This window comes from Furipterus horrens, unplaced genomic scaffold (genome assembly GCF_987537825.1).
Source record: "Furipterus horrens unplaced genomic scaffold, mFurHor1.1.pri manual_scaffold_4, whole genome shotgun sequence".
Classification (NCBI taxonomy): Eukaryota; Metazoa; Chordata; class Mammalia; order Chiroptera; family Furipteridae; genus Furipterus; species Furipterus horrens.
The window spans coordinates 113,507,569-113,531,639 of NW_028327174.1; the positions used below are offsets into that span (position 1 = coordinate 113,507,569).

At 48.7% G+C, this 24,071-nt stretch overlaps 1 protein-coding gene across 1 annotated transcript; it reads left to right on the plus strand.

The window, feature by feature from the left end:
- SUSD3 (sushi domain containing 3) lies at window positions 1–23,046 on the plus strand. The gene is given in 8 exon segments (XM_090273948.1): window positions 1–160; window positions 15,629–15,817; window positions 17,380–17,527; window positions 18,301–18,450; window positions 22,306–22,314; window positions 22,385–22,478; window positions 22,481–22,511; window positions 22,514–23,046. Coding segments are annotated over 8 exon segments (864 nt in total). The 5' UTR covers window positions 1–72; the 3' UTR covers window positions 22,669–23,046.
- Window positions 23,047–24,071: the final 1,025 nt, after the last annotated feature.

Genomic DNA, 24,071 nt, shown 5'->3' on the forward strand with positions numbered 1-24,071 from the left:
GCGTGCCCGGGATGCCCCGCCCCGCGGGCCGCTGGAGGGACAGTCTGGCAGACCTCAGCGGAGCGCGCAGGGATGAGTCTGGCAGCCACGACCCTCCGCGGCAGGGCGAGGCCTGGGGGCCATTCGGAGGACTCCACACCCGCCCCCGGGAACAGTACAGGTGACTGCCAGGACCGCGGGACGCGAACCGGGCTCTGCGACCTTTTACCAGACGTGGGGTACAGCACTGCTGGGGAGGCGGGGTTTGGCGCACAGCCTGGGAGATGCCGCACAGCCGGGAGTGGGGCGGGGGGCGCACTGACTAGGAGAGGTGCACTGCTGGAAGGCAGGGAACGCAAAGCGGGGCTGGCGGGGCGCACCGCCCGGGGTGGGGAAACGCACAACTGGGGGACCGGGATGGGGTGGGAAGGCTTACAACAGGATATCGACCCGAGGGCAAATCTTCCCTATCTTCTCCGTCTAGCGGGTGCCCCATGGGACGGAAGGCAGGTGGGGAACTGCCTGAAACCTAGCGGAGGCAACAACCTCCTACCCGCCCAGGTGCGCGCCCTTACCCTGTGGGGGGCCGCGGCCTCCGCGGGCGCCCCCGCCTCTGCACTGGAGGAAGTCGGCAGACGTTGGGAAATCGGAACTGGTATCGCCTTGAGGGGAGGTGCTCTGGATGCTTGGCAAGCTCCCCAGCCCCACTTTACTGGTGGGGAAACTGAGCCTGGAAAGGGAGCGACAGCCCGAGTTCTCACGGACGCCGGACCTAGGTTGAGGCTCCCGGGTCTCCGGAAGGAGGGGCCGAACTGGTTATTTTACTTTGTGTTTGATTTCAAGAATGATCTTTGAAGAGGGTTCACCTTGGTGTCCTGGTTCTGATGTACGAAACATCTGAAGTCCCGACTTCCAATGTCGATTTTGTTCCATGAATGCACCTAAAATATAACCTTTTAAGAAACAGAATCAAGCCCGGACCACGTGCCCACATGGAGGCTAGTGGACACTTAAGTAGGAAGGTCTCAGGGAACCAACTGAGTCCAAGTGCAGGATTGATTGGGCTCTCTGCACAGGTGGAAGCTGGTCCAGATCACATCCCGGGGTGCAGCCAGTCCTGCTTAAACAATGACATCTGCCAGCAAGGAGGCACTGGGTGGCCAGCTCCCTTTCAGATGGGGAAACTGAGGCCCAGGGAATTAAGTCACCAAGTGGAAGCTGAGACCTGCCCCAGCCTGGTGGGGTGGGTTTATTTTGTTTGACTGTTTGACACCCTAGGATAGCTTGATGCCCAGACCTGAACTGGGTGGTTTGCCCTGTGTGTGAGGAAGACAGTGTGTATGCTTGAATGCTGGGGAGGTAAGTATAGGCCAGAGGTGGATGGATTTGCCCAAGCTCAGCCAAGGACAGGGGGAGGGACCCTTGCATATTTGCATACAAAAGGTTGTTTGAAGAGGACTCTCCTGGGAAGAGGGTCTCAGTCCAGTCCCTGCCCTTTGGCTTACCAGCCTCACCCCAGCCCTGCTGACCTGCTGCAACTTAGCCTCTTGCCAGACAGGAGACCTGGGAGCCCACCCATGAGCCCTTCCCTGAAATTTGAGGTTGGACGCCCCCCCACCACCACCACCTTTTACCTGGGGTGCATCTCTGCTTCTTTGTCTCAGTTTCCAGGTGTGTTCAGTGGTGAGCACTGTCTCCCTGCCCCCAGGCTCTTGGACAGGCCAGATAGAGCCATCACACTGGCCATGTTGCTTTGCTCTGGGGTAACCCCATCCTTCGGGCTCCACCACTCCCCTACCCTGTGGCCCCAGTCTCATAGGCTGTGAAGGGGGAGTCCACCTCTCCCTGTGAGGCTGTGAAGAGATGAGGTCTTTTAGAGACAGTTTGGCACTGTCTAAAACACAGCCATGGGCTGTGTGTTTTTCTTGTAATCCGTAAAACGGGCACATTACTCTGCTCTTCCTGAAAGTCCAGCTGGATAGATGCAGTGTCCTGGGGTCTGTGTCCTTCCCTCATCTCCCATGCAAGGCTGGCAACGGTGGGTGAGGGGAGGCTAGCTCAGAGCAGGGTTGTAAATGTTTGTTGAATGGCTGACGGGGAGGATCTGTGTGCCGAGCTCATTGTAGAGACCACCCTCCCACTGCCCACAGGCGCCTGGCCCTGCTCCCAGGGCAGCTCCAGCACTCCCTGATCTGGGAGATTGTCCAGAAACATGGCCCAGTGGGAGGAGGAAAAGGAATGCAGGGTTCCAGTAGCCAGGGATGACCCCCGCACACCCTGTACCCTGGGAGGACCGTGGATGAAGGACCGAAAAGGGGGCAGCAGGAGGACCGCCACGTGGTGAGGGCATGCTCTGGGCATCCCCTTGGCTTCACTCCCGCAGCCCTGTCACACAGCTGGCCTGGCCCATTTCAGAGAAGACACTGAGGCCCAGAGGGAGCAGTGGGAATCCGTATGAAGTGTGTGTGCCCCTGAAGCTGGCTCTGAACTCCTATCAGGGTACAGGCAGACCTGCTGGATGAAGGCAGCTGCTGGAGCCTTGGTGCTCTCCCCTGAGAGATTTGGGGGCATGTTCTTCCTGGCTTGGAATAGCCTGGTTCCATTCTTGGGAGAACAGCCTGTAGTGGCTCTGAACCCCATGTCCACCCTCCATGGGTGGAGGAAACAGGCCCAGAGAGGGCAAGTGTCTTGCCTAAGAACACACAACCAGGACTGTGGGCCTCCTGCATGTGGCTGTCCCCACTACAAGGGTCCTGTCATATATTCAAACTGAGAAATTCCTCCTAAGGATTCTTCTTTCCATTTGGGAAAACTGAGACTCAGAGGGAGGAAGTGACTTGCTGGTCTCACAGGGACCAGGCTAGGCATCAAGCTCTGGGTGAGCTGGCCAGTGGTCTGACTTGCCCCTACCATGGCCAGGGTAAAATATAGCTTACTTACGTTGTCCCTAGATGGTGAGGTCAAGGTTTGGGGACTGTGTGGGCTCCAGGAGGCAGGATGAGAGGAGCAGGCCTGCGGTCCAGGCTTACAGATAAAAGATTAACAAGCAAGACTTGTTCTCACCCACATCGGCCAGGCTGGCTGGGGGAGGCTGGGGCGGGGAGCAAGAGGGGTGGGAGGGAGGGAGCGTGCTGGGGAGCAAGAGGGGGCATCGGGAATGCCCGGGCTGCCCTGACGGGCAGGTCTGCCATCCTCACTGTCCAGTGGGCACATAGGGTTGTTTGGGGTTTGTCTCTCGTTTACATCAAATGTGTTCCCTTTGTTTTTTCTGCTTCCTCTCATTTAAGATTTATTTTCACCTAGTAAAAAAGAGGGGTCATCAAAGGTGCCAAGGTAAAGTACAGCCAAGGTTGAGGAGTGTGGTGGTGTAGCCTAGGAAGGGATGGGGGAAATGCAGCATCCCATGTCCTGCTGTGTGGGGCTGCAGGTGTGTGGCCCGGTGCCAGGCAGGGTGAGGCTGGAGGGTAAGGGATCTAGGAGGGATGTCCTGGGGCAGCTGGGTATCTGTGAAGGTTTTTCAGCAGGGAAGGGAGGAGGTGGGATTTGCTTCTTAGGCACCAAGTATAGGGAGGGGCTGTTGGGGGCCAGTGAGGGGTGTCTGGAGGTCCAGGAGTCCCCAGGCTGGCGGGTGGCGGCAGTGAGGGTTGTTGGGGGCTCAGTGAGGGATGGGCTGACGTCCTCAGGCTGCGGTGACCAACAAGGGTACTGGGACTCCAGGCTGGGGAGACGGGTAGTGAGAGGTGCCCTGAGATCTCTAGGGAGCTATAGTAGATGTGACTAAAGCCCTCAGAGGCCCCTGGCACTGTGCCACCTCTCGCCCATACTGGCATTGATCATGAGTCCTGTAGAAAGGTCTTTTGGGGGTGCTATCAGGGTATGTCCAAGGCCTTGGGCAGGTCTGTGGGTCTAAATTTCTTACCTGGAAAATGGGCTCAGCCCAGAGGAGTTCTTACTGGCCTTCCAGGCCAAAGCAGAGGATGCAGGAGATCCCATCATGGCCAGAGGGGGCGGGAGCAGGTAGAGGTCTCCTGGGTGCTGTGGCCTTAAGCCCCCTCCCAGGGAGCATTCCTGAGCTCCTGGCACCATTCTCAGATCTCTGTGGTATGGTCCCACCCCTCCTGTAACCCTAAGGGAGCAGATCACCCGATTTTGCAGATGGGGAAGTTGAGTCTGAGCAAAGTGAGGGTCAGGTCCAGGACTTGCGGCCAGGAGGTGATTGAGCCATACTTAGACCCTGTGTGTTGGAGGGCTAGGGGCTAGGGGACGTTCTGAGCAGACCCACCATCATGGGTTATAGCTCTGGCCTCCTGGGTGGGAGAAGGTTCCAGGAGGTAATAGTCACCACAGGGTGGCCCTGAGCAAGGGCTCCTCTCTCCCTCCACCCTTCTTTACAAGGGTCTGAGGAAGACCTTCCATTTTCTTTTTTCTGGGAAGATTGGTTCAAACAACACATTTCTGCTAGTAGCAGGGGAGAAAAGGGGAGGGAGGGTGGGACCACATTGGAAGCACCCCCTTTAACCTCCAGCACTTCTGAGAGGCTCCATCCCCAGCTCCCAAAGGGGCATAGTCTCGGGGTGGCCTTCAAGAGGCAGGACAGGCTCAGGGCATCTTGGGGAGGGTTAGTTCTGTGCTTTCTGGTGAGTGACCTCCATGGTGAAACCACCCACAGTGCCAGTCCTTTCCTCACTGCCTTGCACACTCCAGGCGCTCTCTCTAAGATGACAGTGGTGGTTTCCTCACGGGGATGGGGCCGCACATCATCTTGGTCAGCCCCGATCCTGCTCTGCCTACTGTAACACTTACAGGTGGGTCAGATGCCCAGAGTTGTGTAGTGATGTGGGCCACCCAGCAGGCATGTCCTGGTTCCTGGAAACTCTGCTCCCATTTGGGAAATCGGTAGAAGAATGCCCCCTCTTTAGGGCCATCAGTTCAGGTGGCACAGGCTCAGCGGGGGTTGGAGGGGTCTGGGCTGGGCCCTGGCAGGGAGCAAGACAGCTATCATCTGGGACCTTGTGGGTATGGGCATACCAGGTAGTCAGTGGCAGGGCTTTCTCCAACATTTTTTGTAATCACAACCTCACCCCCAGGCTCGATCCTACCTTTAACATGTCACTAGGCCTGCTTCACCACATTTCTTGCCATTTCTTTGTACATCCCTCAAGGCTTCTTACTCTTTTGATGAAGTACTAATTTTATCTTTAAAGGCTGAACATGAATTCATCCCTTCTGGTGTGGGTCCTGGGCAGACAGCCACAGCGCCCCCAGAATTCTCACCCTTGCTGACCACCTCCCCCACAGGGCTTCCCCTCCCTGAGGGCCATATGGGACTGGGAAGAAAGAGAGAAGGTGCTTACAGCAAAAAACCTTCAGCAAAACAAAAGGCAACCCACTGAATGAGAAAATATATTTGCAAATGACACATTTGATAAGGGGTTGATGTCCAAAATACAGTATTCCCTCACTTCCCGCGGGTATTATGTTCTAGACACCACCCCTCTGCCCCCTGCCGAAGTAGGACCCTTACATTTATTCTACACTCTTAAACCTAAGTAACTTAAACAACATAAGCATACAGTACTGCAAAATCCCGCGATATAGTGAAAAAAACACGATAAATAATTAAATATAATATTTTTTAAAATCCCGTGATACAATGAGGCTGCGATAAGTGAACCATGATATGGAGAGGGACTACTGTAGGTGTCATAGGACTCTAACAAAAAAAATAATCTGATTGAAAAATGGGCAGAGGAATTGAATGGACACTTCTCCAAAGAGGACATACAGACAGATGAAAAGATGTTTAACATCACTAATCATCAGAGAAATGCAAGTCAAGCCACAATGGGATATCATCTCACAGCAGTTGGAATGGCTATTAGCAATAAATCAACAAACAAGTATAGGGAAGGACGTGGAGAAAAGGGGACCCTTGTGCATTGTTTGTGGGATGGTAAATTTGTGTAGGCACTATGGAAAACAGTATGGATATTCCTCAAGAAACTAAAGATTGGTATATCATATGACCCAGCAATTCCATTCTGGGTGTTTATCCAAAGGAAACAAAAACACTAATTTGAAAAGATATATGCACCCCTATGTTCAATCCAGCATTATTTACAATTTCCAAGATATGGATGCAAACTAGGTGTCCATCAATAGATGAATGGATAAAAAAGAGGTGGTACATATATACAATGGAATATTTCATAGCAATAAAAAGTGAAATCTTGCCATTTACAACAACATGGATGGATCTATAGGGTATTATGTTAAGTGAAATAAGTTAGAGCAAGACAAATAGCATATTATTTCATTTATATGTGGATCTAAAAACAAAACAAAACAGACTCATAGAAATAGACCAAAGGGATGGTTACCAGAAGGCAGGGGGTGGGAGGATGGATGAAAAAGGAAAGGGGAATATAGTCAATAATATTGTGGTAAGTTTGCATGGTGACAGATTATTACTGAAATTAGTGGGGTGATCACATACAAGGTATGAAAATGTCAAATCACTATATTGTATATTTGAAAGTAATATGACCAATATAAGATTGTATAATAAATGTACACTAAAAAAAGATGCTTAGCTACGGAAAAATGGAGAAGTCGGACCTCTAAATTGAGGACTGGGAAGTGTTGTCTTCCTGCCAGTCCTGGGGAAGGGGCCACGTGGCCAGCCTGTGGCTGCCCTGCTTTGTCTACCCTGTTCCAAAACTACGTCCACCGTCCTAACTGAAGGACAACACATGTCCAAGTCCACAGATCCTGGAAAAGAAAGGAGGTTCTTCTTCTTGGGGTAGCTCTCATCTATTAGATCATCCATCCATCCACCCATTCATTCATTCATGCATGCATTCACTCACTCCTGCTTTGGCCCCTGTGGGGACATGTGATTAATTAAGAGCCCGACAATGGGCTGGGAATTAGCATCCCACTGTACCTCGGAGCACTGGATGACCCCCAGGCTGGCAAGGGTAACATGAGGTTCCTGGAAATGTCCAGATGGGGGACACAGGAGTCCTCAGCCTGCCTGCCTGGGGCTTCCAGCTTAGCCCCCCACTGTAGGGTAACACAGCCTGCCCTGCCCTCTACCCCAGGGGTATGTACTTCCCCTGAACCCTCACCAACCTGGTGGGCTGTTTCTCTTTTTAACCTTGACAAAGCTACAAGGCCAAAAACAGTATTTTAGGTTTCAAATTTGCGTTTCCTTGCCATATATATTTCGCCTGAATTTTTCTAACAACTTTATGGAGGTATAAATCACACATCATATAATTCACCCATTTAACTTGTACATTTAATATGTACAACTCAGTGGCTTTTAGTACATTCATTGATATGTGCAACCATCACCAAACTATCAATTTTAAGATACTGTCATCACCCCAGAAGGAAGATTCGCACCCCTTGGCAAGTCACTCCCCACCCCTTGGCAGCTGATAATCTACTTTCTCTCTCTATTGATTTGCCTTTTCTGGACATTTTATATTAATGGGATCATACAATATGTGGTCTTTTGTGTATCATGCACTGAGCATAATATTTTGAAGGTTCCTCCACATTGTAGTGTTTGTCAGGGTTTCATATTTTTATATTGCCAAATAATATTCCATTGTAGGGATGGACTGTATTTTATTTACTCATTCGTCAATTGATGGATATTTGGGTTATTTATATTTCTTGGCTGTGATGAATAATGCAGCTGTCAGCATTTGTATACAGGTTTATGTGTGGACATGTGTTTTCATTTCTTTTGCTTATGTTTCTAGGAAGGATGTTGCTGCTTCTGGTGGTAATCCTCCACGTAACTGTTGGAGAAATTGTCCAAGCAGCTGCTGGGGTTTATGTTCCCACCCCCTGTAGTATGTGACAGCTCCAGTCTCTGCACATCGTTGGTACACCTGTCTTTTTTGTGGATAGCCAGCTCGGTGGAGGCGGAAGAGGCCTCACTGTGGATTTGGTTTGCATTTCTCTGAAGCTGATGATGTTAAGCATCTTTTTATGTGTGTATTGGTGGCCGTCCATAAATCCTTAGAACAATGTCTATTCAGCAACTTTGGCCATTTTAAAATTGGGTTATTTGTGTTTTTATAATTCAGTTGTAATAATTTATACATTCTAGGTACCTTTACACTTAAAAAAATTCTTTTTTGTTTTGTTTTTCTATATTTTATTTATTGATTTTAGAGACAGAGAGAAAAACATTGATTTGTTTTCCACCTATTTATGCATTCATTGGTCGATTCTTGTGTATGCCCTGACCCAGGATTGAACCTGCAACCTTGGTGTATTGGGAGGAAGCGCTGACCAACTGAACTCCCTGGCCATGGCTTCCTTTTCACTTTCTTGATCATGTTCTTTTTAGTACAAGTGTTTTTAACTTTAATGAAGTCCAGTTTAGTTTTTGTTGTTGTTTGGCTATTGATATTATATCTAAGAAACTATTGTCTAATCCGAGGTTAAGAATACTTATTCCTATGCTTTTTTCTAAAAGTTTTAAAGTTTTAGCTTTTATATTTATGTCTTTGATTCACTTTCAGTTAGTTTCTGTATATGATGCGAGGAGACTTCATTCTTTTGATTGTGGATATCATCCCAGCATGATTGTTGGAAACCGATTCCCTACCCATTGAATTGTCTTGGCAGCCTTGCCAAAGATTGAGTGACTGTAAGTGAAGTCTATTCCATTGGCCTATATGTCTGTCTCTATGGCAGGACCACTCTGTTTTGATCCCCATAGCTTTGTGGTAAGTTTTGAAATAGGGAAGTGTGAATCCTCCAGCTTTGTTCTTCTTCTTCAAGATGTTTTTTGTTTTGGCTTTTCTTTTGAATTTCCTTATAAACTTTAGGAGTAGTTGTCAGTTTCTGCAAAGGTGACAGCTGGACTCTGTACATTGACAGAACCAGACTATTGCCCTCTTAACAATGTAAAGTCTTCTGACCCATGAATATGTGGCATTTTCCCATTTATTTAGGTCTTTTTTAACCCTGTGAGTGCCAACGTCACTGTGACGCCAACAAATTTTCCCAAAAGTGCCAGTGTAGCTCCCAGCGACTCTTTTTTTGATGGCTATAAGTGTATATAAAATGGAATAATTTGTATTTTATGTTTTGTTCTCCTTTTTTGTACCTCAGGTTATATATTGATATAATTTTTTCTCATGTTGATCCAAATTTCAAATTATGCATGGCACTCAAAGGGTTAATTTCTATCAACAATATTTTATAGTTTTCAGAATTTAAGTTTTGTATTTCTTTTGTTAAATTTATTTCTAAGAAAAAATAAAAATAAATGTTATTTTTCTTGATGCTCTTGTAAATGGAATTGTTAATTTTACTTTCAATTTGTTCTTTGCCACTATATTGAAATACCATGGGTTTTCATGTGTGGATCTTATATCCTGCAACCTTGCTGGACTTGTTAATTAGTTCCCATATATTTTTAGCAGATTCCTGGGGATTTTCTGAACAGAAGACCATGTTATCTAATGGAGAAGTTTTGCTTCTTTCTTTCTGATTTGGATGCTGTTTATTTAATTTTCTTAACTAATTGCCCTGCCCCCTTGTTTTGGGGCTATTTGTCTCTTTTTTTCTAACTTAACCTCTTTTTCCTTGTGGATTTTGTCTTATTAATATGTAAGTGCTGTTTATATGGGAAGGACACTCTCTGTTGCAAATTCCCACACATCTGTAGTAGGCTGGAGTATCCCCTTAGATCTACCCCTTGTTCTACTGTTACTGTGGGAATCGTGAGTGCTGCATCTACTACTGACTGCTCTGTCTCTATCTCGGGCATTGGGCATGTCAGCCACTTCTCGGAACTTGGTTCTCTTATGTTAAAATGGGGATAATAATGATTTCTTCCCTCCTATTCTCTGGATGGTTCTGAGTGCCACACAAGGTCGGGAATGTGGGCACAGAATTACATTGCTGTAGTAGCAGTGATGCTGATGGTGAGCATCTACAGATGGAGGCATGCTGGGACGTGCAGCTTCCATGGCACCACAGCCCAGCACAGTTCCACCCCTACCACTTCCCACTGTTGACTCTTGGTGTGTCATCCAGCCTTGCCATACCTCAGTTTCCTCATCTGTAAGGTGGAAATGGCTGCCTTCCTCATAGGGCTTCAACCCAGAAAACACCCATTAAGCGCCCAGTGTTGTTTGTGCTTATCCAGAAGTGAGCCCTCTGCCCTGTACCTGCACAAACCACACGGGCCTCCAGGCTCACACTCTGCCTGGCGAGGGCCTCCAGGTTCCTAGTGGGGCAGAGGTAGGGGTGGACTAATGCAGCTTGGCCAAGTACCGCCAAGCCTGGCCTTCTTTGTTACTACATACAGAGAGGGTCTTGGGTAGCCTTGGCCTCCCCAGTGGCAGAATACATGGTCAAAGATGAAGCCTGTCTCTGCAGTTGCCTTGTTAGCACCCTTACCATAAGTGGTGCAGGGCTGCATGGCCAGGCTAGGGATGGCTTGGCCTCCCCGAGCCTTCGGGCTGGTTGTAGGCCGATGTGAGGTGTGTGTGTGTGCACATGTGACTCTCCAGAGTGACAGTTGCTGCTCTGGGCAATCCTGGGTGAGCTCTATCCCAACAACTGTGTGAAACAGGGTGCTATGTGTTCCACAGTAGAGCCCTCGATGGCTGCTTCAATGGAATTTAGGAGACACTCCAGCCCAATACAAATATCCTGTGTACGTGTATATTTGGAAAGCAAGTTTGCTGTAGGTTGGTTGTGGATTGAGAAAGAGTCCAGGTAAATTCTGAAATTTAGGTGCTGGTTGGTGTGGCTCAGTGGATTGAGTGCTGGCCTGTGAACTAAAGGGTCACCAGTTCAATTCTCAGTCAGAGCACATGTCTGGGTTGTGGGCCAGGTCCCCAGTTGGGGGTGTGCAAGAGGCAACCACACATTGATGTTTCTCTTCCTCTCTTTCCCTCTCTTCCCCTTTCTCTAAAAATAAATTAAGAAAATCTTTTAAAAATAAAATAAAATTTAGGGCCAAAGCAAGTAAAGGATGGATGGAGGGCTGGTAACTAACATCAAAGTTAAAATGGGGGAAGCCATGGGACAAGTGAGTTGGCAGCCCAAGAACTTGGCTGGGTCATGGTGAGCCAAGTAGGGAGCAGGACATTCATGCCTGGTGTGCAGGGGGCGGTTCTGGCTAGAGCATCACAAGGACAGGTAAAGTGTTGTCTCCGGTCAGCATGGAATAATAGGGCCTTCAGCATGTAGGAACTGGTCTCTGTTTTCCTGCCCTTCCCATTCATTTTTCCAGCCTTGGCCACTGTGTAGAGGATGTTGAGCCCTGGGCTTCTGCAGGGCGCCTCCGGTCAGTGTGTCTGCTGGCACAGGCTGGACAACAAGCACATTGAGTCTCTCCGTTTTCCAAGATGAACCGCTCTGCCTTCATGCACTAGTAGTAGACATCAGTGCTCAAAATCAGAACATTCCAGAAAAGCAGAAGGAAGATCCTCTTGCACTCAGGCTGAGGAAGCATGAACATCTATAGTAGCTTCATTTTGCATACCCCAACATAGGAAGCAGCTCATATGCCCAGCAGCAGGGAGTAGGAGCAAACAGGCACATGCAGCATACTTCCCACATTGTGCTGAGCAGGGGCAAGCAGGAACAAAGGGCACATGCTGTGTGTGTGCACATGTGTGTGGGTGGGTGTGTTGAAAAGGTAGGCCGGAGCTACCTTGCCTTGTTCTGAATCTCTGCCCTATAGCATGAGCTATGTGACCTCAGGAAATGACTTAACTGCCCTGTGCCTCAGTTTGCTCAGCTGTGAAGCAGGGAGAATGATGGTTCTCCCTTGGAAGCTGCTATACAGATCAATGAGTTAATGTACATAAAGCAGGTGGAACAGTATGTAGCTCACAGTAAGTTCCACGTAAGTGTCAGCTGTTGTCATTGTTATTATTTTATAAAACATGCTTGTGACTGCCACTTCACGCAGTGTCTCTCTGTCCTTCTGTGAGGATGTTGTAAAGTTTTAGGATGCCATTGCTGACATTCGTCATCAGGATATACTTTAATTTACTATACCAAATCCCCACAGCTGGGGACAAAAGTGATTTCCACTTCTCACTCTTGAGGTGAACATCCTGGTGTACAAATCCTGGCAGCAGATTAATAATTTCCTTTGGCTAAATCCTCAGATGTATATACAACATAAGGATCTTAATACATTTACCAAACTCTATCCAGAAGGTTTTGATCTGCACCCATCAGCAAATTTCCAGAGAAGTTGCTCCCAGGCCCTTGCTAACTTTGTACTTGGCTGTTTTTTGTTGTTGTTGTTGTTGTTGTTTTACTTTCCGCCAAGCTGAGGAGTAAAAGATTAGCATTCATTTGAATTAGTGTTTCTTTAGTTATCATGAGAGAAACCTTTTTTCATGTGTGTTGGCCATTTATCTCTTGTGCTTGCCCCACCCATCAGTCTGTTCTTTTTTATTTGGATGGATGTTCAGCTTTTATTGATGTATAAGATCTCTATAAACTAAGGGTAATGAACCTTTATCCTGTATTCTTCAAATGTCTTTTCCCAGTTTTTTCATCTGAGTTTGTTTGTTTTCAATTATTAAGGAGTAACAAAAGTTTCTACTTCTTATTTTTTATGCAATCACATCTGTCGATCTCTCTCTCTCTCCTTTTTATTTCTTGATTCTGCCTTTGGAGCTATGCTTTTGTTACCAAATTCAAGGGTTTTGCTGCTTGCAGTGCTCTACTCAAGGTGCTCTACTCAATGTAACCCAACAAAAAAAATAAAATAAAATAAAAAATGGGGGTTTGACTGCCTGTCACCGCAAAAGCCAAACTCATGAGGTGGGTACTGACTCAAAAGGAAAAAGATTTTATTTGGATGCTGTGCCATCTTGGAGAATGGAGGACTCCTTGTCTGAAGCTTATTTCCTCTGCAAAGCCCAGACAAAACCCTGCCATCCTCAACAACACCAGAACAAAAGGCAGTGCCCAGAATTCCTGCTGCATTTTAAAGTACCATTTTTTGGAGACTGAGGCAGCTACTAAGTGGTCATCCAGGTAGCTTAGCTTTTTCCCAGCTGCTGTCTGGCTTCAGGCTCCTTCCTAGAAGCTGTGTGTGGAGCTGACATGACCATGACCATGTGGCTGCTAGGGCCACAAGGTCGTGTTCTCCTGGATGGAAGAGCATGCAAACACACCAGCAAATGCTTCACCAGGTCAGAGAGAGAGAGAGAGACAGAGACTCCCTCCTAGAGACCACGACTACATGACCACGGGCTCCATGACTGCTAAGGTCACGTGGCCCTTGGTGAGGACAGGCCAGTACACTGTCCGAGCGCAGGTCCCAAACAGTGATCCACAAACAAGAGCAGAGCTGGTTCAAGCAGCCAACAATGGGAGAGCTAGAGTTTCTCTGTTCCCCTGGGGGCTATATATGTTTTGGATGTGGGACCAACCTTGTGCTTTTTCAGGAAGACCAATTAACTTCCTAAACTTTCTTGTGCTTTGGGTGGGTTCACCTCCCAACCAATCCCTCCTTTCCCCAGGCTAGACTGACAGGCCTCTTTGGTTCAGCACCGCCCCACGCATCCATTCTGACTTCTCTGAAGCATGTTCCTGCCTTCCCCTGGTCCCACCCCTAATCTGGTACTGGAAGGGCGAGGGCAAGGGCAAGTATGGCGGAGGTGCCACACACACCCTAGGCTCAGTTGGAAGTTGCTTTGTCCAGCAGAGGCTTCGTGACCACGGCGGAACAAACTTTTACCCAGGACATTTCATTATGTCTGGGCGAAGGAAGGTGACTGCTCTCTAGTGGAGACCAGCAGCCAAACCTTCATCCCTCATGTCTTTTATTGAGGAGGATACATGCGAGAGATACAAGACTAAAATTCATAAATTGTCAATAGCCATTAGGCATTTGACAGTAACAGATTACACATACCAGTACAGGGGTCGCAGTGACCAGTCTGTGTCAGGGTCTATAAAACATCTTGACTAGGTGCAAGGTTTCATACACTCCTTGCTAGAGATTATTTATATTACATTACGGATAAGGAAAGCAAAGCAAGTTCTAAAATATAATGAGCATCCTTTGATCCAATTCCCATGGCAACCCTCTGAGTGGTTGTCAGTCATGTTCCACATACAGCCTTATGTTGAGACTTAGAGGCAGGCGCGACCAGAAAGCTGGCTGCTCGTCATGCTCAGGCCGGGGCTACAGTTCCTTAAACCATGAGGAGTGGTTGCCCACAGGCAAGGGCAAGGGCTTTTCTTCTTATCCATTCATCTTTCTAGCTTTCAGAGAGGTGGGGCCCTATCCATTTATCCCTCTACCTTTAGTCCTGGGCCCCATCCATTCATCTACAGATTTCGGTATGCTCAGTGTAAGAATCTCCCCTACCACCATCCAGGCAGGTTGGGGATACTCCCCTGACTCTGCCACCTCCACAGCTGCTCTGCCTGGCTTCCCTGCCCTTGGGGCCTGAGGCCTCATAGCAGTGACTGAGGAAGCTTGGCCATCTCCAGGTGAATGCTCTGCTGCAGCCCAGCCCAACCACTGAGGATATAGGCTTGTTCACCTGTAACAAGAAGACATGGTTGTCTTGTTGCAAGGTAGTTTTTACTTGGAGCAAGTAAAGGAGACCAGATTCCATTCCAGAGCTCTGTCTCCCCAAAGGCAGGCTTAGCCATTGCTTACATACACTACTTGGTTAATTACATGTTGATTTTTTTCTTTGCAATTGGCTACCCTTATCTGGTTGGGTTCCTGTCAACACCATTCTGTTTACAGCTAGTCTGCAAAATATTGTACATTTTAACATTTAGCTATAATAGCATTTGGTAAGAAACTCCCAGACCTTGAGATTATTGTCCTAACACTTGGATAATTATTGTGTATTTGCTTTTATTGTCTCCTGATGCGTGTTTATTTTTTCTTTTTCTTTTTTTCTGTGTGCCAAGCTTTGCACATTTGCATTTAAAAATATTTTTTCCTATACCTATAAAATCTACCTTTTGATTTGTAGGTTTGTGTTACATTTCTTTTTTTAAAGACCCCTCTGCTCAGAATTGTTTATTTTTTACATCAGTTTGTCTCTTAAAAAAAAAAATTCACCCATCCCCCAACTCTCCTCCCCTTTGGACACCATCAGTTTCTTCTCTGTATCTATAGGTCTGTTTCAGTTTTTTGTTTATTAATTTGTTTTGTGTTTTTTTTTTTTTTACTTTATTTTTTGGTTATTCAATTACAGTTGTCCCTGTTTTGTGTTTTAGATTCCACATACAAGTGAAATCATATGGTATTTGTCTTTCTCTATCTGATTTATATCACTTAGCATAATTCTTTCCATCTAGGTCCATCAGTGTTGTCACAAGTGGCAAGATTTTATTGTTTTTATTGCTGAATAATATTATAGTGTGCTTCTTTTTTCAACACTGTGGTCCTCAGAATATTAAGTGTTCACCTAATATAGGGATCAGCTCTGCATTTATTCCCAGGCCACTGGTTCTGTGGCTGCCATTTCTGGTCTGGGTGGCCGGTTCACCTCCAGAGCATCACAGTCATCAGGGCAGTGGTGCCTGTCCCATGTGGGGGCTCCCACCAAGCCCCTGCCCTCCAGGGTAGGGTCGTCCTCATGCTGTTTCATCTCTCTCTTCCTAGGCATGTGCACCCAAGTGCAGCCACCCCAAAGGGGTACCTTCCAAGTCCTTCATGGTGATGGAGCTTCTGTGGGGACTGTCATCATATTCCACTGCCCCTCAGGACACCAAATGGTGGGGTCCGGCCTCCTCACCTGTACCTGGAAGGGAAGCGTCGCTGAGTGGTCTTCAGGGATACCTGTGTGCAAGTGTGAGCCCTGCTCCCTGGAGATACTGCCAGATCAGCTGTTGTCCTGGATGGGAGGGGGCCTGATGCTGTTACGTGGACAGTGTGGTGTCCACAGAGAAGGTGCAGTGGGTGCCAAGTCCCACCCGGGCCTCTGTGTAGGGCCCTGCTCATGGTGCTGGTAGTCCTTGGTGGCTCCACATCCACAGCGTAGATCCAAGTCCTAGCAGCTGCTCCGAATCCTAGGTCTGTCACCGACTTGGCTTGTCACTTCCAAAAGGCTACTTGTATTGTCTGAGCTAGCACTTACCTGTTCTCTAAGCATGCACATGGCAAACCTTGTTAGGATATTCCATATGCCAAGAATTTTAGAACTGGAGACACAGAGGACCAGGATACCTCAGGCCCAGGAGTCCAACTCTGGAGGAGAAGATGGTTTTTTATTTATGTTTGTTGCACAGGATGTTAAAGACTAATACCCACCACAACATTTTTCAAAGGGGACCATGTGTATTATGTAATAAAAAATGCTCAGTGGTCAAAACAGTTTGGAAAAGGCTATGTTAATAGACTGCAGGACTTCTCAGTGCCTTTAACTGCTTATGTGCTAAGTGAATCTCTAAGATGGGATCTATTAGGATTAGATTCCTAGAGATACAAAACCCAAGCTAGCAGGAGTTAACGAAAATAATAGGGGCTTTGGGAGCTTTCTCTTGTCCATAGCCCTCAGATTGGGTAATTCTGGGCTCTTATGGTACCCCAGAGTGGGGATCCAGTGTTGTGGCTATGTTGGGTGTGACCTCAATTCTGTGATCCAGGATAATGGCAACTGTGTTCCAGGCAGTAGTTATGGGGTTAGGAGTAGGGCAAAGAAGGCTCTTAGAAGTTGTCTCACCCCTTTCCCTAGTAAACGAATGGCCAGAACATGGTCATGTGACCACATGCAGCTGCAAGGGAGGCTGGGAGATGTAGTCTTCAGTGTGAATGGCCAGTGTCCAGCTAGTGCCAGGGGCTGGGGATGTGAACAGTGTCTGCTACAGGGAAGAGTAACTGGCATTGCTTAAATTAGGATCCTGGGCCTTGATTTTCCAGAATATCCTTTAGAACCTGATAGAACTAGTTCTTGGCCCATAGCCTAGGTCACACATGGCTGATATGTGGCAAAGGCCTTTGACTCCGAAGATGGGCATTTTTCTTGATTTTTTGCCTCCTTAAGATGGGTCCCTGAAAGCTTTTGCCAGCTTGGGGCATTGTGAAAAAAGATTGAGAACTTTGCTATCATTTGGTCTCTAATGCCTAGGCTGTAGTTGGGTGACAGTCAGAGGGACCTCACTGAACTCCCTGTCAGAGCTTCCAGTGTGCCACTGTGAACTCTTACACACCTCCAAAACCATGCTTAAACACCCCATTATTGGGAGGCAGTCCTCCCCGATAGCCCCACTCCTATGACAGTTTGCACAGACCTTAGCCTTAGCAGCCAGTGCCTCCCTGCCTCTGCTACAGTGTGGAGCTTGCTGAGGGCAGGCTGGGCAACCACTGCTAGGGCTGGGTGAGCCATGCCCAGGAGCTGGTCTTTTCTCCCATAGCTGTGATGTCCCATGAGAATTTCGGCTTCAGGGTGGCCGTGATTGTCTCCATCGTCAGCGGTGCCATCATCCTACTCATGTCCATGGCCTTCCTCACCTGCTGCCTCTTGAAGTGTATGAAGAGGACCAAGCAACAGTGCCTTGACAGGTATGGTGGCCCCAGCATCCTTGCATGAGGTGGGCCTACAGCCTTGAGCCCTGAGTACTCCCTGAAGCCAGGAGCTGGCCCGGCAATGCCCAAGGGGTGGGTTGGTAGTATCCAAGGTCATTTTGGGCCTCATAAGGGTGTCCAGGGGCACAAGGAGTGGGGTCACCCTGCCAAGAGCTGCTCTCACAGCCCACACTGGCTGCAGATGAGGTCAGTCAGAGTCTCCCCACTGCATTTGGGGCTTGGCATTCTGGTCACTGAGCACCGTGGTCATGGAGGGCACGTGGGCTGCAAGTATGGCGCTTGTGTCACCCTGCAGTACAGTCTGCCTGCACGCAGTGTGTGCTCTGCTGTGTTGGGTGTGCAGGGCTGAGAGGTTGTAGTTATCTACAGCCTCAGGGCTGAGTCTGGCCCACAGCCAACTGCTTTTTCACTGTAAGTTGTCCTTTGGGGGGTAATTTTTAATTGCGGTAAAATGTTTATAACATAAAAGTCACCATTTTGACTATCTTTAGGAGTAGAATTCAGGGGCATTAGGTCTATTGACAATATTGTGCCACCATTGATGCAATGCATCTCTAGAACTTTCCACTACCTGCCTTTGAAAATAGAGTTTTCTGACTTCTGATCACTGATGACTGCTTCCACCCTCCAGTGGCAGAGCTGAGGAGTGGTGACAGGGCTGCCAAATTCTCACAGCCTGGCTTGCAGAGGCTCAGGGCTGACAACCTGGACATTCATGTACCTGAATGTCCTCCTGTATCTTTCCGCAGAACTGCCCAGCTGTGGCTCCAGCTGAGAGGCGAAGACTTGGAGATGGTGCAGGCCACCTACCTGGGCCTCAAGGGCTTGAATAACAACAGTGGCCACTTTGAGTCTAGGAGCTGGCCTGGCCAAACACATGACAACCACAGCTTTACCACGTGGGCATCGGCCTGGGGGTCGAGGGGTGGTGGCAGCAGATGAGGGTGGGGGCTTTGGCTTGGTCAGGACAGGGCCAAAGACCAGAACTCTGAGGGTACTGGCTGCCCCCACATGCTGAGCAGTCTCACCTGGGCTTCAAATCCTGGCCCAAAGATAGGCTGATGATCCTGCTAGCACCCAGCCCTGGCCTTGCACCCTAACACACAGAACCATCACCTACCTCATGTCTTGATCTTGAAAATTCAAGCCTGAGGAAAAGGTGAAGCTTCTAGACCCAGCAGGGCTTCACAGTGTGCATGTAGACTCATTCTGTCCTCCCATCTTCCTCTTACTCCCTTCCAACACACATACACAGAGGATTTTCTCTTATGCACCCATTGCTGACTCAGAGTCTAATCCTGGCTGAATGTGGACCATGATATTGTACAACATCTCCCTGTGTAGTCACCTGCTTTGAGTTGCACTCTCTCACCCAGGATCTCATGTGGCATTGGCAGCCAGTTCCCTAGACTCCTTAAATGGGACAAGCTTTTTGTCTTGGTGGCCAGTGATCTCCTACAGAGGCCATATTCCAGACTATCTGGCATTGGTATTCTAGCTGTGTTTCTTTTGCAGGTGCTGTGGGTGGTGCTAGTGCAGGTCAGACTGGGGTTCCCATGGGCATGTGCACTGGGGTGTTTTGGCAAAGGCAAGTCCATGTCGAGTGATGGAAAAAGGACCCTGCAAGGGATCACTCTGCTGCTCCCAAACCTCTGACTTGGGCCTCAGAATCCATGGAGGATCTTGCTGAAATCAGTATTTCCCATGGGGTTTTCAAAATAGTGATTTTAATTCTGTTGTTATTTTGTCATTTTTTTTCTATAAGACAGGAGGATGAATTATGTTTTTTTTTCTAACCTTTTTATTTTGTTGTTTTTTGTATCACTATGAACTCATGGATGTTCTTTTCTAAAGCTTTATTTTGGGGAAATTTCACAAATGCACAAAAGCAGAGATTAATGCAAGGGCTCTCCTGTCCCCTCTGCCATCCTCAGCAGTTTCTGTCCCCCACATCTTCTGGACACAGTATCCTATGGGCTCCAACCCTTGCTGGTTGCTCCCTACTTGTGTCCCTTTCACTCCTTTCTCCCACAATACATCACAGTTCATTTAGTGCCTTCTCTGCCCAGGCCTGGGTGGCTGCTCCTCCATGGAGCTGGGTGGAAGGTAGCATTTAGAAACCGAGCCTGCATCACAGAGGCAGGTGGCCTGTCCCCGCAGGAACCTTCCCAGAGAGCCAGGTGTTTGTTTCAGCCTCACTTTCCTCTCTTGTATGGTGAGGATCTTGGCAATGCTTACTTCCCAACCCTGTTGAGGTGATTAGAGCAAGGTTAGGACTTAGTGAGTGCCAACCGCCCTGCTGCACAGATGAGTTAACAGACAAAGGAGGCGGTGACCTGTCTGGGCTTGGCACAGGCCTATCTGGTTCTGTGTCTGCTTGTGATGCTCTGGGCATGAGCTGCAGGAGGAACTGATCCCAGCTCCCTCTCATGAGCATCAAACACTAGGCCTGCCTTGCGGCAGTCATAGGTGGCACGCTGCCTCATGGCCTTTCCACGTGACGTGACAGGTTGTCACATTGCCCTGGTGGTCAGAGAGCCCCAGAGAGCTTTGCTCCAGATACCCCAGTGTTTGTGAGACCCTCCCTCACTGTGCTCAGGTTTCGGCAAATGTTGATGCTTAGATCTGATTCTCTTGACATTTTTGGGTAGTCCTAAGAATAAACTATTTAGGCCAAATATTCTCAATATTTTTATTACCAAATTCTTTCCTCAGAGACCCAGCACAAGTGAGTGGAGACATTTTCACAGCTGCATATCACTGAGTGTTAATGCTCTGTTTCTACTCATTGACTTAGCAGGTGTCACTCACACAGATAGTTTTCATCAGCCTTTCTTTGATTAACAGTGAAGAAGAGCGTTTTCTCCAGCCCTTTGCTAACATGCTGCGTTCCTGGTTTTAGTCATTTTTCTGTTTGCTTTGCTGAATAGCCTGCTGGTATTTTTCTAATAAACACTAGGAGCTCTGTATACTATGTGGAAATGAGCTTTATTCAAAAGTTGGCTGCAAGTACTTTCCTTTTCATTTTCGTCATGTTGGGGTGGTCCTACTCTTGCCTTTCCTTTTCACAGTCAGATTTCCTTCCTGGTAGCTCCCGCTCCCCACACCTGGTAAGAGCACCTTCCCGGTATAGACCTGCGTAAAATGGTCCTGTGCCTCAGTTGGGAAGCGCGCCAATGGAATGAGGGAAAGAGTTGCTGCTTCTCCCAGTAACTGGAGTCCTGGACAAGGCCATGCAGCTGCTGCGGGGCCTTCATTAGTTGCAGTGAGGCTTTGGATCTCCCAGAAGGGTTGCAAGGGGCCTGTTTCAGCCCCTCAGACACCTGCTGTTAAACCTGGGGGGCTTGTTCTCTCTCCCTCTGATGGCCAGTACAGAGCTGTGTAGGAAACTGTGGCCACCTTCTCTGCGGGCAACTTGGGGGCCACTCAGAGTCAGCTCTAGTTAGCAGCTCAAGGCACAAAGTAGGAGGTGAGGCTGGAGGAGTATTGGAGTCAGAGTCCCTTTCCTGAGCTCTCACACTCATCCTCCAGGCTCTAGCTCTGAGCCCAGCTCAGTGAGGACACAAGGAAGATAGTTCCTGCCCAGGGCTGCACAGCTTGATGGAGGAGGCAAGGTTTCTCCAGTCCCTGGGGCCTCAGGCTCCCAGGCAGGGACACACTGAATGCAGCCCAGGGGCCTCTGGATGTGCCATCCTAGGCAAGATCCAGGTGCCTCTATTCTCCCAGCAATTGGTGGTAAAAATGTCATCAGGAAGGCAAGGTTTGCTGCTTGACCTTGCTTTTATTTCATAAAGACTTCCCAGGACTCAAAATGTGCCAGGTGCTGTCCTAAGCTCTTTCAGATATTCCCTGTTCTAACCTTAAGGGAAAGTACTTTTCTTATCCCATTTTAAGAAAGTTGTCCAGAATCACACACAGCTACTAAGCATGATGCTATGTTTGAACTCAGGCTGTCTGACTCCAAAGTCCACAGACTTGCTCACTAAGCTATCTTTCCTCTTCACCAATTCATTAATTGATTCATTCACTTATCCATCAAACCAACAAATAACTTCTTAATTCTTACTACTTCCTACAGCTTTTCTGAGAATTAGTAGTGTGGGTGGAAACAGAGATCCAGGAAGGCCTGAAGTGAACAGTTTGGAAGAGCCTGAATTTCAGGGAAGGGGAGAGACAGCATCTTAAGGAGTGGGAGCAGCCCTGTGGAGGGCTTGAGGTGGAGCAACCTGGCCCCTTTCAAGGAGCAGAGGCCAGTGTAAGGGGGAGGCAGGGTGAGCCAGGTGACAGGCAGGCCAAGGTCTGATCTACCTGGAGAATGGGTTGGTTTGTGGTTTAGGGGGTAGGGGAGCCACAGGGAACTGAAGATGTAGAAGGTAGGTGATCTGGCCCCAAGACCACCAGAGGACAGCTTGGCATGGACGGTCCTGGAGTGTCCTGGCCCAGGGAGGCAACCTGACCCCTGTGGTTTTCACATACTCTGAATAGGCTCCCTTCCTTGACACAGCCTTGGGAACCACCCCACTTCCAACCCTTGGAACAGCTCGATAGCAGCAAGGTTCCCAAGACCTGGCCTCTCTTTGGCTCACTCTGCTCAGACAACTCAGAGGCCTGAGGCTCAAGACAAGGCACGGAGGGAGGGACCTCCTCAGACTCAGGGTATCTCTCGTAGGAGAAATGGGGTTCCCCAACCTTGGAGCAGTGGTCTGCCCCAGGCCCACTGAAGACCATGGCTTGGGGGCCTGGGTGCCAGGCAGGGGAACAGGGTTGGGATTAAATGGGATCCTGGCTCTTCCCCAAGTTCACATCTTCTCTCCCTGCAGAGACCGTGCTGAGAGCACCAGAGCTGGCTGGTGTGGCATGCAGCATGGTCAAGGACCGCTGGACCCCCAGCAGCTCCTCCTACTCACCCCAGGCCCAAAGGATGGTGCACACACTGAACCCAGGGAAGACCCTGCCTGCCCCAGGCCCATCGCTGGAATGCCCAGACAAGCCATGGCCTATGTCCCAGGCTGACCAAGGCCCAGACCAGAGATGCCCTTCACACTGAGAGGACCAGGCCCACCCATCAGCTGGCTACCTACACCTTGACATGTGTCCGACTCAAGATTGGCCAGTGAAGTAAGCTTCTGAGTTTAGGAATTCCTCAGGGCACATTCCTGATTCCAAAGGCTGGGAGTGTCCTATCCTTGGGAGCTCAGTTGTAGCAGCTATTATAGATAGGCTTCCTCGAAACCACCACTGAGGTTTACAGACCCGGCTACAGCCCTGATCCAGCCAGGGACCTTTAAAGAGACTGGGAACATTTTAAGCACATCTGGTTTTGCATAGCAAAAAAGGAAGAGGACAGCCAAATTCTCAACATTCTCAGCAATCATAGCGATGAATCTTTCTCCATAGGGCTGGCTGCCTGTACACAGGAACTGAGCTGAGTGCTCCATCTATTATCTGTGAAGTTCTGAGAGTGTGAAATAAAGAATCCTAATACTGAAAGTTGCAAAGGTAAAAATTACTGGCTCAGTTTTCAGTCCCTGCACAACAACACCTCAAGCATAGTGGTCTAAAACTACAGTCCCTTTTTATTATCACTAGGACCTCTGGGCACCAAGGCTCAGGAGGTCAGGTCTTAAGGTGTCTCTCACTGGGAGCCCTTCCCATGGCGGCTGCAGTCAGCTGGTGGCTAGCTTTGGGTCATAGGAAGGCTGGTTGGCTGGCTTATGTGTGGGGGTTGCTGCTGGCTCTCAGAGACTTCACAGGGTGGTGGCATCTTGAATGGCCTGGGCCTTCTCACACAGGGTAGCTGGTTTTCACAATGGAAGTCCCAAATGTAAGCCTTGCCTTTCAGGAAGTCACACTGGGTCACTGCAGATCAACATGGGAGGCAGTTAGGCCCCACTTTTGGGTGAAGGGAGTACCAGGCACAGGCTGGCACCTTTAGAGCCATCGCAGTCCCCTAACCTGTCACTGTCAAAGCAGTTAGATAAAAGGATGCCACATTTTTTGCCCCTCAGCCCTGTTCCCAAAGGGGATAGTTGGTGGGAGCCCTCAGGTGTGGCTCAATGCACACCCACCTCCTTTGAATGTCCTCACCTCCATATCTCTCACCAGCAGAGCCATTGAGGATACTAGCTAAGCTTTGTCCCCTGATCCTGCCTATTTCCTGCCTGGATCTGCACTGACTAGAGCTGAATTTCAGAATGGCCCCCAAGAAACCACTGCCTGGAGGCCTTACAGCCATTTTGAGGCCATGAAGAGGGGAGTCTGCAGAAGAGGAGCAGGGAGTCCTGAAGGAGCCTACACGGCCCCCTGAAGCCACATTCACCATGTTTTTCCATCACTTACAGACATGTTCTGATACAGGCTACACAGAGCAGTATGTCTCTCCTATAATACATTAGGAAGCCCCCAGCAAGAGTTGCTGGATGGTTCCATGTTTTCAACTGTTACACCTGGTGCTGACATTCATTCTGTTGCGGGGAGTTGTTCTGTTGGGTGGGTTCCAGAGTGGGATCCTGAGGCCAGA